This window comes from Dermochelys coriacea, chromosome 11, assembly GCF_009764565.3.
Source record: "Dermochelys coriacea isolate rDerCor1 chromosome 11, rDerCor1.pri.v4, whole genome shotgun sequence".
In the NCBI taxonomy this organism is placed as follows: Eukaryota; Metazoa; Chordata; order Testudines; family Dermochelyidae; genus Dermochelys; species Dermochelys coriacea.
The window spans coordinates 53,091,428-53,105,909 of NC_050078.2; the positions used below are offsets into that span (position 1 = coordinate 53,091,428).

A 14,482-nucleotide genomic window follows, 5' to 3' on the forward strand; every position below is an offset into this window, starting at 1 on the left:
TCCCTCTAAAATCTGTGTGGATTTGGGGGGCTTTGTTGGAGGCCAGGGCTATCCACAGGGAGGCCTTGTGACCCTGCAGTGCTTTCCAGTTCCTCTTGACGTTTTCCAGTTCTTTAGCAAGCATGACTCTTATAGACATCGTGCTGCCAAGAGCTTCTCCACCACATGCTTCTCTGAAATGTCGGTATGCTCACATCGCTAAGGGGACACCTGAGTGAGTAAGTTAGTGCTCATGGAGTCAGCATTAATTTACTCAAGAAATCCCTTGGATTTGTTGTGGGGTGGGAGGAGGATAATGCTGTGGAAAATTACTATCCCCCAAACTTGCCTGTAGCCCACTCCTTCCTTTCTGCAGTGTCTGATACCTACTGAGGCATGTGTTTTGTGTTGGGGGCCAAGGGGAGATGTATGTGGAGAAGAAGCAGCTAATGCCATGAAGGTGGCACTCTTCCATTCCACACCTTTTTGGGTCCCTTCCACCTTTAGAATGGATAGGACAATTGACCCTTAATCCTTAGGGAATCCTTAAAATATTTGAAATAGTTGAGGGTTGGGGGAGAGGTTCCTCCCCCGTTTTAAGTTACTATTAAAAACTCAACTTGCTATTAAACTTAATTCCAAGAGATTATTATGCAAAGGATCTCTTTCCATAAGAGAGAGAATTTACCATTTATTTAAAAACAATGCTCCAGTTTTAGCTTGGTGTAAATAAAATAACCGTGACAATTTTTAAAACTGAATTTTTTTTTTTTAAAGAAAGTGGTTAGGAAGATAAAATAATCTTAATGTCTTTTTGAATTTAGTTGACAGCTGTTCTTCCTCCCTAAAAAATATGCCTGCTCTTGCAGCTAGGTGTCTGTACACTATAAACAAAGAATTTACACATATTGCAAGTTCTTGGAGACCTCTTCTTTTTATTATGTTTTCCTTCCTATAAATGCAACTTCTAGATTCTGTTTCCGTTTGCTGCTGTTGTCAATGTATTTTTTTTAACTAAACAGTGATGGTTTTAGTTGTGGGAATATGTTTCTCTTTTTGAGTGGCCTTTCCTTTGAGCTGAAATTTAACATACAAGCACATTCTTGTTGAGAATATTTTTAAAAATAGTAGTTTAAATCTGTTTGAAAGGCTCAAGAGGTCATGTACCCTAAATTAAAATTAAAAAGAAATCTACTGAACTTGAAGAAAAATCTGTGAGTTATGCCTGCCACACAGGTAAAATACCAATTCTTCTTGGCAGTTTTACCGCCAGCAAACCCAGATTGCTGGACCAGGCTTCTCAGCCTCTGCTCTGTCTGCCCTGTTCTTGGGAGCAAGGCAGATTGTTAGACATATAAATACACTAATGCTGACAAGAACAGGGAGACAATCCAACATGCATGTGTATGCCTGCTAAGCAGAAGAAAGTTTGGTAATGTAAGTTTAATTTAGATGCCCTTAGGTTTACCTTGACAAGACTCTCAACTATAGTTTCTTCCCCATAAAAATGTACTAATGATTATTGATTCACCATAAGGAGAAGGTGGTGTAATTGTTCCTTTACCTTTCCTACAGCTCCAACCACTTCTCCTGCTAGTTTATTTTCATTTTCCATACTCCTAGTAGACAGGCTATAATATTTATCTTTCAGTGGTTAGTCATGACTTTCCGTAACACTTGTTGAGTGCTGTCGCCAGCTTGTCACTTTTCTGTTTCAATAAACCAGCTAATATGGAGTTTTATAGGGAAATTTGCAGTTTGTCTATATACACATCCTGTAAAACCCCCACAAAAGCCAGCAGCCTCTTTCCACTTTTCAAAAAAAGATTTATGACTTGATTCAAGAAACACTTAAGCATGCACTTAAATCCATTCTTATTCAGGACCACATGTAATATGCATTAGCTATTGTTCTGTAAAATGCCAGTCGAGGCAAGGCACTCTAGTTTTTACCGCATTATGTTTCCCTCACCTAGCTACTTTATGGTAAAGATTACAAACTTGTCTCCACTAGGATTTTACAACATGATAGCTAGCACGGGTTAGTTATCACCTGGTAAATGAGCACCTTTTTTTTTGGCAGTGAAGACATAACCTTTATGGATGTAGCACCTTTCAGCTAAGGATCTCAATGTGCTTTACAATGGCAGGAAAGATTAATTACTCCCATTTGTCAGCTAGGTAAACTGTGGTTCAGGCAGGTTAAGTGACTCACTGAAAGTTACACTGTGAGTCAGTGACAGAGTCAGAAATAGAATCCGGTTCCCCTGACCTCCACTTCTGTGTTTTGACTACTAGATTTAGCTTTCTCTTTTGTTGGTAAACCAGCACAATTATGCTGGTAAAACTATTAACATGGCTGCTGGTCAGAGTATTAAAAAACAAGGCTGGCTGAGGAGCAGGGTCTGGCCCTATGACCTTCCTTACTGTCTTTGGAAAGGATGACTCTGAAGAACTCATGTTCTTCACGAGCATAAAAGCATTGTTCCCAGCTCCTGCTGTGGGATGCAAATGAGGGACTCTTCCCCCGCTTATTATGCACCTGCTCAAAAGACCAGGAATAATCTTGGCCTATATGTTTGTGCTCTAAAATTTAGAAACAGAGATGTATGATCTGAATGAAGTGCGTGGGGGGGGTATAATTAAAGAAAATGTATGTACTGTATACACAAATACTGAATGTGTCAATACACTAATCTATGCCCGTGAGATAGATATTTATATGTGTTTGGCTTTTTATGCCTTCTAATTCATGCAGTGCCCCTCAATGAAATGGGGAGGGAGGCAGGATATATTTGGTCAGCTCCAACAAAACCTAAGATGGTCTGTATGTAATAATATATCTTTAATTAGGGTGTTTTTGCAGTGTCATCATACTGACTAGAGTCAGATTCTTACTTGGCTCATCACAGACACCAGGCTTATGTGACCTAGAAAATATAAGGGGGTGTGTGTGTATATATTTTTAGCACAATTTCAGGGTATAACCAAGGTTATAAAAATCAACTGTTGCAGGAAACTCACTGGGAAGTACTGACTCTTTCAAAAATAAATAAATATAAGTAGCATTGCTTCTTAACAGCTTTGATTCTTCTTCTTTTTCAAAACCTGTTGAAGTCAATTCATTTATAATGTATTCTTTAGATTACCAGTTATTTTTAAAGTATCATGCCGTGTTGTTTCATAGTGTGCAGCCAGTTCTGAAAATGAATCTAAACCAATCTGTTGTGTGGTTATCCGATACGCACGTTTAACTAGTTGACTGACCTCTGCAATGTGAGAACTTTGAGCTAACGTGTTCTAGTAACTAGATTTAGGAGTTTTGCCTACAGCTTTTAATCCTGATATTTAAGAAAAAATTGATCAGTAAAAATGTGCCCCCAAATTATTAGCAGTTTCCTCTTTTACAGAGTTTGCATTTAGCAAGTTTTTATGTTTCATACCTTTCTTAAGGCAGTTTATTGAAATGAGCTTTTTTCAGCCATTCAGCAGGTCAGGCAGTGTAATGACATCCTTGCATTAATCAGCAGCTACGATTTATATCTGTATCTGTGGCATCATGTTAATACAAGCTAAAATAAACAGTGTGATATTTATATTAGTTGTGTCACAAGCATCTTTCTCAGTTTGGTCACACATATTTAAAATATAATATCTAGTAAAGATTTGCTTGGCCCTTTTGATCACTTAAAATGTAGATATAACTCAAAATAGAAGCAGTAACAAATATGTTTTTTGTTTTTTTTAAAGAGGAACTCTAAAGGGAAAATTCTTTCCTCACTGCTTTGAGGATGTTTATGGGGCAGGGAGTAGAGATAGGCACAGGGAGGAAGAATTTCCCTCCTCCACTACTCACTCTATGAAGCATCAGCAATACCACTTCAGAGCTGCTGCTAAATCCTCAAGGCAGCCGTTGTCCCTCTGTCTACTGTGCTCGCCGTTCAGTAGCAAAGTGGGAACCTCAGTGGAGCTCCTATGGAACTCCTAGAAATGTGGCTCTTCTCGACCTGCTGTCTACCACCAGTGAACCAGAGCCACTAAATTCAGGGCTTTTCAAGCTTGCAGTGGAAGGAGAAGGTGATGGTCACAGTGCCCCCTATGACTATATTCTTATACTCTTAAGTGAGTTAGACTCAAGTAGCAAGTCCAGCAATACAAATGGTGCTCAATGTGTTTGATGTGTAATTAGAAGAAATAAAGACTGGGGAGAAATTGTAGTCTCCTATATCTGTAGTTCTGCAGCCTGAACATTCCATCTGTTGTGCAGAAAGCGAGTATCATTTTTACAGGAATTCAGTGTTCTTCAATGGAATGCACCCTGCAAGGCAAGGAAATGCCTTGGAGGACACGTGGGATTTTAAGGTTCTGTATTTATTTCTTGAGGTTGTAGGTATATTTGTTGCTCACTTACCATATTTTTAAATCATATCCAGTACTTGAATACTATGAACTCACTTTGTAGTTCTTGGATTCCTTGCACATATTAGGACACTTAGGATTCAGCATTGTAACGCAAAGGAATTTCAGGTTAAATCTAACATTTTTTATCTTAACTTATCCTGTTGTGCTTAGGTGCTGAAGCACTTGGGGAATGTTGCACACTAAAATACACTTAGATGCAGCTATTTGATGACTATAGTCAACATGAAACACTGGTTAAAGTCTGTGTATAATTATAAAGATTTTTAGTGCTCACTAGGAGAGAGGATTAGTCAGACCACTCCCATTAATTTCAACCTGAGTTGTGTGGCTAAATCCTCTAGTTTACTTTGAAAACCTCAACTAAAGTATGTCAATAATGTCTGTAACAGATATTTGCTGAGAGACTAATGGTTCTGAGGGAGCTCAAGCTATTGTAGTTTGTCAAGTCATTCATCTGTGGATTTGTTTACACAAACACTTAGTTTGTGGCAAGCTGGGATGTAAATCTACCTGTCACTAGCTTGCTGCATGCTAAGTGTCTGTATAGATCCTGCTGCTGTGCACTAAAAGTTCTCTAGTGTGCTTTGATCTCTCCCACTTTGAAATGGGAGTAGAATAAAACACACTAGGGAACTGTGCCATAGCCTGGTCCACATGGCTAGTGTATGGTGGGCTAGTGTGGGGTAGATTTACATCCCAGGTTGCCAAAAACTAAATTCATGTAGACATAACTTTATCTTAAACTCCTGAATATGTCTGTGAACAGGATAGATGGTAACAGGAGCAGCAGTCCTTAGCATTTTTCATATTAACTCAAAGCTATCTAGGAGCAGTTTAAAAAAAAAATAAAAGCATGTAATACGTACCACCCATTTCTTTTTCTAATTTGCCCAAAAATAGGGGATTAACTAAAATGCAAGATTCTTTGTTAACACTGGCACAAAATAACAAAAGCTAAGAGGTTCAAAGCTAAGTCTGTACTTCTGTGTTGGGCCTTGTCTTCTCTGGGATCTGAAATCCAGTGTAACTTATCTATCTAAGGGCTTACACCAGCATAGCAAGGTGTATAATTAATTGTATAGCCTTTTTTTTATTCTTCTCAAAGCACTTTACAAAGGTGTGAGTAAGCAAGCATAATTTCCTTCTTTACACAAATAAAGAAGCTAAGGCAGAGAGAGTGATAGTTAGTTAGACATTGAGTCTAGGAACAGAAATCTAACCTAATGATTCCCAGGCCAGTGATTTATACTTTGGCCATGGTACTATAAGCATCACAACTCCTATATTATGATGCCAGCCGGTATGAAGAATATGCAAGATGCATTTTTAGGACCCCAATCTGATACAGTTACAGCCATACAAACCCACTGACTACATGAATGCATGTGAGGGCAGAGTGGGTTCATAATAAATTCTTTTGCTGTTTACTTCTCAGCAATTGCAGAAATTTCAATTCTTGCAGAAATCCTTGTAAGTTTAAAGTTACATCCATGATTAATATATATATGTGGGAACAGATTCCTTCATTTTCTTGTTCTTTATTTAAACTAGGAGTAAGATTTTATGAGATGATATATCATAAAGTACTGTCACATGTATGTTCATTCTAAAGCTATGAATGCAAGAGGATCAAAGTATAGAATGTTACATATCCTGTATAAGCGTGCAATTGTGTATATATGTTTTCAGTCATGTAAAGTTGCAGATGACTTGAGTTCAACAAACTTAAATATAATGTCAAAAATTTGACTCTGTGCCATTTTGTTTCAGGCAGTTATTTGGCAAAAGACCAGGGTGTCAGATCACAAAATGTCCTTTATGTCAGTTCTGGGAACTGCCGTTATGGGCAGCATGGTACCTTTTCAACATCGCTGTGAAGATCCTGAGGTAAATTTTTAAACATTCTTTTCCCAGCCCCCATGAAAAACCCACCAACAAAGAACAAAACCCAGCATTTAAAAGGAAAAGGCTTCTAAAATTGATTGAATTCCTTTTCTGCTCTGTCCCTAAAATTAATTGGTTTGATGATTGAAAGTGCTCTCCAAGAATCATCAAATCAAGATTCATGTGGCAGTGACCAAATGGCAGCAAAAATAGTTGTGACAAATGCAGAATTACTGATTACTGTGTACTCTCTAGTGTAGGATACATGGCCTATGTGCAGGTGGTGGCCTGTTCAGTTATCTATACTTTCATATCATTATCATCACCATGGCATCTCAGGATCTTACAATACAGAGCATAGAGGTATCTGTACAAAAACAACAATTATTTTTAAAGGAAGATGTGCAAAATTTCCCCTAAATCTAAATTTAAAGGAGTTAACGGGTATGATTTCCAGAAGTGCTCTGCATTGATCTTACTGTGCTCCTATTGACGTTAATGGGAGCTTTGCAATTGCTGAATCCTTTGCAGGAGGTACCTTACTAATATTTTCTGAGGTATATTTTAACTCAGAAAGCCTCTATTTGGTTGTAGATATCATTTAATTGAATGACTCGCTCCTCTCTTGTCTAGTAATTGTTAATTTTATTCTTTATCTTGCAGCTATAAAGGCTGACTAGACAAGCATAACGAGTATTGAAGCATAATCTATCTAGTAAAAATGGTTGTTTAGCATGTCCATAAGAATATTGTTTTATTAATTTGTTCATTCAGATGTCACTCTTAAACTGATCTTATATGAACCCTCATATACACTGAAGTAGGAAGGCGAAACTGCTTTAGATTTTTTGCTCTCCTCTGACAGGTGGCATAGGAACAGGACTATAAAGAAACCATTCCAGTGGGCAAATGCAATATTTGTGGTGTGTGGTGGGCATTCAGCATTTATGTGGGAGGACTCTTGAGGCAATAAGTAGGGAATGGAATGGAAAGAAGAGGAAAGTGGAAGCTGTGTGAGTTCACCTGAGCAGACAAATCGTCAAACCACTAGCTGGTAGATCAGTGAGGTATTACATATGCCTTGGTTAGAAGTTGGAGGAGCAAGAGAGCCCAAGCTCAGGCTTCCTAGAGGTTAGGAAATGCCAGAATTAGGTTGCCTGTGCAACCTTCATTCAGTTCCTTTGTGCATGTGCATTTTAATATAGGCTTTAATTACATGATCACATGCTGTCTTTTCCACAAGACCACTGCCTCATTCAGTGCACAGAATGGATGATGCTCATTTAAGGAACAGCTATTCAATATTTTGTTTTCTCCTTATTGTTCAATGGGTGGCCCTATGCCTTTTATATTTTACGCTATTCAAACGCTGTTCTAAAGGCTGAATTGTTAATTTCCTCATTGGCTTTCTATGATGTTCATCACTATAGTATTTGAGTGCTTCAGGAATATTAATTAATTTATTTTTGCAACACCCCATGAGGTGTGGGGATATTATTATTCTCATTTTACAAATGAGGAACTCAGGCATAGAGACATTAAGGTCAAAAGTATCCACTAATTTTGGGTGCCCAATTTGAAACACTCAGGATCTGATTTTCCAGAATATTTAGCATTACAAAGTACATTATGTGTTCAAAGCACAGCTTCCATTGCATCTATGAATCATAGAGTCATAGAACTGGAAGGGACCTCGAGAGGTCATCTAGTCCAGTCCCCTGCACTCAAGGTAGGACTAAGTATTATCTAGACCAGGGGTGGGCAAACTATGGTCATTTTAAGCTGGCCCCTGAGCTGCATCAAGTGGCTCGGGCCCTCTGCAGCCGGGGAGCTGGGTTGGGGGCTGCACCAGGCTTCTCAGCCCCACTCTGGTGCTCCAGCCGGGACGCTGGGTTGTGGGCCACACCCCTGAGGCTCTCCCCATGCCCCCACCCCAGCCCTGATCCCCCTCCCACTCTCCAAACCCCTCAATCACAGCCCACAGCACCCTCCTGCATCCCAAACCTCTCATCCCCAGCTCCACCTCAGAGCCCGCACCCCCAGCCAGAACCCAGTCCCCTTCCCTCACCCCTGCTCCCAACCTCTGAACCCCTCGGTCCCAGCCCAGAGCACCCACCTACACCTCAAACTCCTCATCCCCAGCCCCACCCCAAAGCCCACACCCCCTCCCGCACTCCAACCCCAATTTTGTTAGCATTCATGGCCCTCCATACAATTTCTATTCCCTGATGTGGCCCTTGGGCCAAAAAGTTTGCCCACCCCTGATCTAGACCATCCCTGACAGGTATTTGTCCAATTTGTTCTTAAAAATCACCAATGATGGAGATTCCACCACCTCCCTCGGCAATTTATTCCAATGCTTAACCACTCTGACAGTTAGGAAGTTTTTCCTGATGTCCAACCTAAACCATCCTTGCTGTAATTTAAGCCCATTGCTGCTTGTTCTATCCTCAGAGGTTAAGAAGAACAATGTTTCTCCCTCCTCCTTATAACAACCTTTTATGTACTTGAAAACTGTGATCACGTCCCCCCTCAGTCTTCTCTCCTACGGACTAAACGAACCCAATTTGTTCAATCTTCCCTCATAGGTCATGTTTTCTAGACCTTTAATCATTTTTGTTGCTCTTCTCTGGACTTTCTCCAATTTGTCCACATCTTTCCTGAAATGTGGTGCCCAGAACTGGACACAGTATTCCAGTTAAGGCCTAATCAATGCGCAGTAGAGCGGAAGAATTACTTCTCGTGTCTTGTTTACAATACTCCTGCTAATACATCCCAGAATGATGTTCGCTTTTTTTGCAACAGCGTTACACTGTTGGCTCATATTTAGCTTGTGATCCACTATGACCTTCAGATCCCTTTCCGCAGTACTCCTTCCTAGGCAGTCATTTTCCATTTTCTGTGTGTGCAACTGATTGTTCCTTCCTAAGTGGAATACTTTGCATTTGTCCTTTTTGAATTACATCCTATTTGCTTCAGACCATTTCTCCAGTTTGTCCAGACCATTTTGAATTTTAATCCTATTCTCCAAAGTACTTGCAACCCCTCCCAGCTTGGTATCGTCCACAAACTTTAGAAACTCTCTATGCCATTATCTAAATCCCTGATGAAGATATTGAACAGAACCGATCCATGCGGGACCCCACTCATTATGCCCTTCCAGCATGAATGTGAACCATTGATAACTACTCTCTGGGAACAATTTTCCAACCAGTTATACACTCACATTATAGTAGCTCCATCTAGGTTGTATTTCCATAATTTAGTTTATGAGAAGGTCATGTGAGACAGTATCAAAAGCCTTACTAAAGTCAAGATATACCACATCTTCTGCTTCCCCCCTATCCACAAGGCTTGTTACCCTGTCAAAGAAAGCTATCAGGTTGGTTTGACGTGATTTGTTCTTGACAAATCCATGCTGTTATTTATCACCTTATTATCTTATAAGTGTTTGCAAATTGATTGCTTATTTATTTGCTCTATTATCTTTCTGGGTACGGAAGTTAAGCTGACTGGTCTGTAATTCCCCGGGTTGTCCTTATTTCCCTTTTTGTAGTTGGCACCATATTTGCCCTTTTTCAATCTTCTGGAACATCTCCCATCTTCCATGACTGCTCAGAACTGCTACAGATCATACCCCAGGGTCTTAATTGAGGCACCCAGAAAATGAGGAACACACAATTAACGACCACCTTTGCTAAGTTTGGTTTAGGTGACTTGCCTAACATCACACAGGGACTCTGTAGCAGAGGCAGGGGTAGAATCTAGTTCTGCTGGGCAGAATTCAGCTGCCTTATCTCTGAGACTGTCCTTTCTCTTCCTGCAGTTACCTGCCTCATTCAGTACACAGCTCCCAACTTTTGAAACAAATGAAGCAGGATCCCTACAGACAAGGCTCCTTTTATTTTACAACTCTGATTCATCCCCATCCTGATACATCTGACCTGAGCACTGAATGAGGCAAGCATCTTTTTGGAAAAATATCATTTGATCATGTAATTGAAGACTGTACCATAACACACACACACACACACACACACACACACACACACACAGAGAGAGAGAGACAGAATTAAGGTTGCACAGCTAACCCCCATTCTGGCATTTCCTAACTTTTGAGTGCTTCACTTTGCAAACTTAACATTCTGTTAACTGTGTGGATGTGGGTGTATAATTTCCTAGATTGTTTAAACAATCAAAATGAAAAAAACAGATTCTCCATGAAGGAATGCAAGCTAAGATAGGGAAAGAACAGGTTAAAGAATATTTAGATAAGTTAGATGTATTCAAGTCAGCAGGGCCTGATGAAATTCATTCTAGAGTACTTAAGGAATGGCTGAAGCAATCTTGGAACTGTTAGCAATTATCTCTGAGAACTCCTGGAGAATGGATGAAGTCCTAGTAGACTGGAGAAAGGCAAACATAGTACCTATCTTTAAAAAGGGAAACAAAGAGGACGTGGGAAATTATAGACCAATCAGCCTAACTTTGATACCTGGAAAGGTACTGGAACAAATTATTAAACAATCAGTTTGTGAACACCTGCTGGATAATAAGGTTGTGAGGAATAGCCAGCATGAATTTGTCAAGAACAGATTTCATTTTTTGACAGGGTTGCTGGCATAGTGAATAAGGGGGAAGCAGTAGATGTGATGTATCTTGATTTTAGTAAAGCTTTTGAGACCGTTCCACAGGACATTCTTATAAACAAACTAGGGAAATATGGTCTAGAGATAAAATTACTATAAGGTAGGTGCACACCTGGTTGAAAGACCAGACTCAAAGAGTACTCATCAACTGGGAGGGTCTTGCAAAGGTCTGTCCTGGGTCTGAGACTATTCAGTATTTTCATTAATAACTTAGATAATGGAATGGAGAGTATGCTTATAAAATTTGAATATGACACCAGTCTGGGAGGAGTTGAAAGCACTTGGAAGGATAGGATTAGAATTCAAAACAAATTTGAGAAACTGGAGAATTGGTCTGAATTCAACAAGATGAAATTCAATAAAGACAAGTGCAAAATATTACACTTAAAAAGGACAAATCAAATGTACAGCTACAAAATTTGGAATAACTGGCTAGGTGGTAGTATTGCTGAAAAGGATCTGGGGGTTATAATAGGATCAAAAATTGAATATGAGTCAACAGTGTGATGCAGTTGCAAAAAAGGCTAATATCATTCTGGGGTGTATTAACAGGAGCGTTATATGTAAGACATGGGAGGTATTTGTCCTGTATTCGGCACTGGTGAGGCCTCAGCTGCAATACTGTGTCCAGTTCTGGGCACTACGTTTTAGGAAAGATGTGGACAACTTGGAGAGAGTTCAGTAGAGAGCAACACACATGTTAAAAGATTTAGAAAACGTGACTGTGAGAAAAGATTTAAAAAACTGGGCATATTTAGTCTTGAGAAAAGAAGACTGAGGGGGGACCTGATAAGTCTTTGTATATGTAAAGGGCTGTTATAAAGAGGATGTTGATCAATTATTCTCTATGTTCACGGAAGGTAGGACAAGAAGTAATGAGCTTAATTTGCGGTAAGGGAGCTTTAGGTTAGATATTAGGAAAAACTTTATTAGAGCATAAGCTTTTGTGAGCTACAGCTCACTTCATCAGATGCATCGGAGCTGTAGCTCACGAAAGCTTATGCTCTAATAAATGGCAGGTTTCAGAGTAGCAGCCGTGTTAGTCTGTATTCGCAAAAAGAAAAGGAGTACTTGTGGCACCTTAGAGACTAACAAATTTATTAGAGCATAAGCTTTCGTGAGCTACAGCTCACTTCATCGGATGCATTTGGTGGAAAAAACAGAGGAGAGATTTATATACACACACACACAGAACATGAAACAATGGGTTTATCATACACACTGTAAGGAGAGTGATCACTTAAGATAAGCCATCACCAGCAGCAGGGGGGGGAAAGGAGGAAAACCTTTCATGGTGACAAGCAAGATAGGCTAATTCCAGCAGTTAACAAGAATATCAGAGGAACAGTGGGGGGTGGGGTGGGAGGGAGAAATACCATGGGGAAATAGTTTTACTTTGTGTAATGACTCATCCATTCCCAGTCTCTATTCAAGCCTAAGTTAATTGTATCCAGTTTGCAAATTAATTCCAATTCAGCAGTCTCTCATTGGAGTCTGTTTTTGAAGCTTTTTTGTTGAAGGATAGCCACTCTTAGGTCTGTGATCGAGTGACCAGAGAGATTGAAGTGTTCTCCAACTGGTTTTTGAATGTTATAATTCTTGACGTCTGATTTGTGTCCATTCATTCTTTTACGTAGAGACTGTCCAGTTTGGCCAATGTACATGGCAGAGGGGCATTGCTGGCACATGATGGCATATATCACATTGGTAGATGCGCAGGTGAACGAGCCTCTGATAGTGTGGCTGATGTGATTAGGCCCTATGATGGTGTCCCCTGAATAGATATGTGGACAGAGTTGGCAACGGGCTTTGTTGCAAGGATAGGTTCCTGGGTTAGTGGTTCTGTTGTGTGGTGTGTGGTTGCTGGTGAGTATTTGCTTCAGATTGGGGGGCTGTCTGTAAGCAAGGACTGGTCTGTCTCCCAAGATCTGTGAGAGTGATGGGTCGTCCTTCAGGATAGGTTGTAGATCCTTGATGATGCGTTGGAGAGGTTTTAGTTGGGGGCTGAAGGTGATGGCTAGTGGCGTTCTGTTATTTTCTTTGTTGGGCCTGTCCTGTAGTAGGTGACTTCTGGGTACTCTTTCGGCTCTGTCAATCTGTTTCTTCACTTCAGCAGGTGGGTATTGTAGTTGTAGGAATGCATGATAGAGATCTTGTAGGTGTTTGTCTCTGTCTGAGGGGTTGGAGCAAATGCGGTTATATCGTAGCGCTTGGCTGTAGACAATGGATCGAGTGGTATGATCTGGATGAAAGCTAGAGGCATGTAGGTAGGAATAGCGGTCAGTAGGTTTCCAATATAGAGTGGTGTTTATGTGACCATCGCTTATTAGCACCGTAGTGTCCAGGAAGTGGATCTCTTGTGTGGACTGGTTATGTTACACTCGCCTGGTTTCCTCCCTTGTAGAGGATGGACACGAGCAGGAGAAGGTGTGTCTGGAGCAATTCTCGCCTATGGAACAGTCATTGAAATGATGCCTCTAAAATGTACAGGTATCAAACTGGTAACCATAGGTATCAGAGGAACACAAAGGTGGCATCATGCTCTGACAATTCCTTGTTGCAGAATAGCCCTTGAGACTGCTCCCAGGATTAGAAAGGGAGAAAGCAAAGATGGCATAAAGCCACTTCTCTAGGCCCCAATGAACACTTCCTCCCCTGCACTGAGTGGCACTGTGGTGTAGCAGAAGATCTGGGCCTAGGATTTCCCAATAAATTCAACAGGAATAGAGGCAAAACATAAACTATTTCAGCTCTTTTTAAATAATTCTTTTATTGATTTCTCTTTGATAATTTTGATAATGCATGTTTGGGTCATTTGAATCTTGCGCTAATTAATTTGAGTTGTCTGTTTTCTTTACAAATAAAATGTGTGGGGAGACTTCTCTTACTGAACATTGTATTTGTTTTACAATTTTATAGGTATTTCTGTCTGGATTTCTTCCAAAACCTGAATCAGACAATTCTTTGACAAGTCTTTCAAGTTCAGAAAGGAGTTTCATCTATATAAACAGTCGGCCAGTACATCAAAAGGAAATATTAAAGGTACGATACCCCAGCTTCTAATTCAATACAATAAAGAGAGGTTTCTAACTTTCTGCCCACAATCGATAGCTGGTGTAAATTAATTGAAGATGCAAACGTTAGCTTTTGAAAGTCTAAATGCATACACAAATTGGGTACTTTAGGCATCTAAACACTATTATTTGCACTACAATTGATTGTGGGAACAAAATTAAAGAATACATCGAAGCCCCCTTTTTTGTGATAGAGAAAATCAAATAATTCTTACTTGGGGCCCAAAGTTTTATGTGAAATTTTCTTCAACACAAACTGAAATCAGGTTCATAACCTCTGAGAAGAGTCAAGTCAGACCAGTCCTCTCCCTCCTATATCCCACAGAGAGAGAGACCTGGAGAAAATTTTAGGCACAGCTAGGGTTCCACCTTCTCATTCTTTTTCTTTTCTCAAAGAAAACAATATTTATTTCAAAATATTACAACGTATACATATATTTTCATTTTTTTAAAATTCTGAGATAATGGTGTTCA

The 14,482-nt window shown here is 39.9% G+C and overlaps 1 protein-coding gene across 8 annotated transcripts in view; it reads left to right on the forward strand.

Annotated features, from left to right (window-relative positions):
• The window catches only part of PMS1 (PMS1 homolog 1, mismatch repair system component), a 99,759-nt gene that overhangs the window by 50,426 nt on the left and 34,851 nt on the right, over positions 1–14,482 (forward strand). For 6 of the 8 annotated variants that reach the window (XR_006278056.1, XM_038421690.1, XM_038421692.2 and 3 more), the window contains 2 exons: positions 6,172–6,288; positions 13,854–13,976. Coding sequence is in view for 6 of the 8 variants with exons in the window: in XM_038421690.1 (XP_038277618.1) it covers positions 6,172–6,288; positions 13,854–13,976 (240 nt within the window). In the remaining 2 variants the exon portion in view is untranslated. Of the gene's footprint in view, positions 1–6,171; positions 6,292–13,853; positions 13,977–14,482 lie in introns of those variants that run through there. The other 2 variants (XR_006278057.1, XM_038421691.2) reach the window with 2 other exon arrangements.